Source organism: Mus caroli, chromosome 9, assembly GCF_900094665.2.
Source record: "Mus caroli chromosome 9, CAROLI_EIJ_v1.1, whole genome shotgun sequence".
Lineage (NCBI taxonomy): Eukaryota > Metazoa > Chordata > Mammalia > Rodentia > Muridae > Mus > Mus caroli.
In genome coordinates, this window is record NC_034578.1 from 83587660 (window position 1) to 83589443 (window position 1784).

General features: G+C 40.2%; 1 protein-coding gene across 1 annotated transcript in view; it reads left to right on the top strand.

Moving 5' to 3' along the window:
- Positions 1 to 340: 340 nt before the first annotated feature.
- Positions 341 to 1784, top strand: part of LOC110302392 (cytochrome b5 reductase 4) — a 33751-nt gene continuing 32307 nt past the window's right edge. Inside the window, exon 1 of the mRNA XM_029481967.1 lies at positions 341 to 443. Coding sequence (XP_029337827.1) covers positions 389 to 443 — 55 coding nt within the window. The 5' untranslated portion in view covers positions 341 to 388. The remainder of the gene's footprint in view (positions 444 to 1784) is intronic.

Here is a 1784-nt window from a genome sequence, read left to right on the forward strand (position 1 = left end):
ACCAGCCTGAGTTCAGATTTTCTGTTTTATTATACAGGAAGAATATGACAGTAATTTTCAGACATTGTGAACACTAATGCATACTCCCAGTCTGTGATGCTTTTCATTGCATTGCAATTGGCAAAGAAAATTAAAAAAAAAAAAAAATTACATTTGAGTGTTCTTTTGGAATTGTTGGGACCTCATAAACACCTGACAGTTGTGTGGACAACATGTTGAAAATACTGTTCTAAACAGTCTTTATCTCTTGCTGGCTAATGAATCTGCTTCAGAGCAGTGTATGAAGTTTTAGCTCTACTCATGGTAAAATGAGAACATTCTGTGGTCATGTTGCCTGTCGGCCCTTCATCTCCCATGCTAGGTTCATCGTTGGGTCAATTATGAATCCATGCTGAAAGAATGCCTGGTTGGCAGGATGGCTGTGAAGCCTGCTGTTCCAAAAGGTGAGTAAAGCAAGAGTGCCTTTTGAAAATACAATTGAATTCCAATGAGTAGGCATAAATACGCCACAGTACTTTCCCCAATTTTACTGGNCTTCTGTGTATCTGTTCTAAAGGTTTTATTCCACCTTTGGGCCTCCACATGCATGCACATACCTACCTACAGATGTAAGATCGTGTACACACACACACACACACACACACACACAAATGGAGAAAAGAAAACAAATTCTGTATGTCTTTCCCTTTTTAAAAAGTGATGTATTTTGTAGAAAGTTATAAGGAGTAAAAATTGCACAGACAGGAAACCTTTGTTTGCTTCCTGGTTTTTAGTAATCTCACATGCTGTCACGAAGCCAATTAGTGACAGTACTGGTTACAGATGGTGCCTGAATTGTTTTAGTCTTGAGGTTTTACATTTAATTTTTTAAAATTAATATTAGAGTAGGCACCTCACTCTGCTATTCCAGGCTGCAGTCAAACTCATGGTTCTTTTTCCTTAGCCTCTGAAAAGTTGGGACTGCAGGTGTGGCAGATGTATGGCGCCATGCTCAGTTTATAACTTAACTGTTTTGGTTGCTTTCACTGGACTCAAAAAAAAAAAACCAAAAAACAAAACCTGTAAGAAGTGATCCAGTACAGTGTTGCCTCTGCCTTGGTCCCCCGTGTATCTTGACTCTTCTTTGTCTCCTCACTGATGCAGTCTTACTCTTTGTTAAGCTTCTTTAAAGGCTAGCTCCCTCTGAGCTGCAGCTCTCCTATCTGACAGCTGTTCCTGACCCTCTTTCATAAGAGCACCCTCTTGGAGTTTGAGTGGAATTGCAGAAGCAAGAATACTTCATATAGCTCCTTTCTGTGAAGGGATAGAGCCATTTCTGCTCAGTCATTCCTGACTCTGGCTCTCATTCAGAATGAAAGGTCTGTTCAAACAGAATCTTTGATGCTTAGTTCAGTGAATTTTATAATTCAAGGCTTTATTGCTGGAAGCTTCTCTCAGTAAACCGCTATGTAGGTCCTGGGATTTTAGGTCCACAAAAGAATGTCCATGGTCACAATAGAGGTAGAGAACAGGGGCTTGGATCTATAAAAGGCAAGAAGTTGGAACCAAGCCCCTGTTTATGGCCTGGACTGGTAGAACTATGTATTTAAAGGAAAGGNTTGTAACAGTAGAGGGAGATACTGAACTTTCAAGTCTTTTGCAACCTTTTTTATAAGGTGATGAAGGATAAGAAAGAATTTCATGCAAGAATCTGACATAGTGCTCATAGTAGTGAGGGTGCGCTTCTGACATAGTGCTCATAGTAGTGAGGGTGCGCTTCTGACATAGTGCTCATAGTAGTGAGG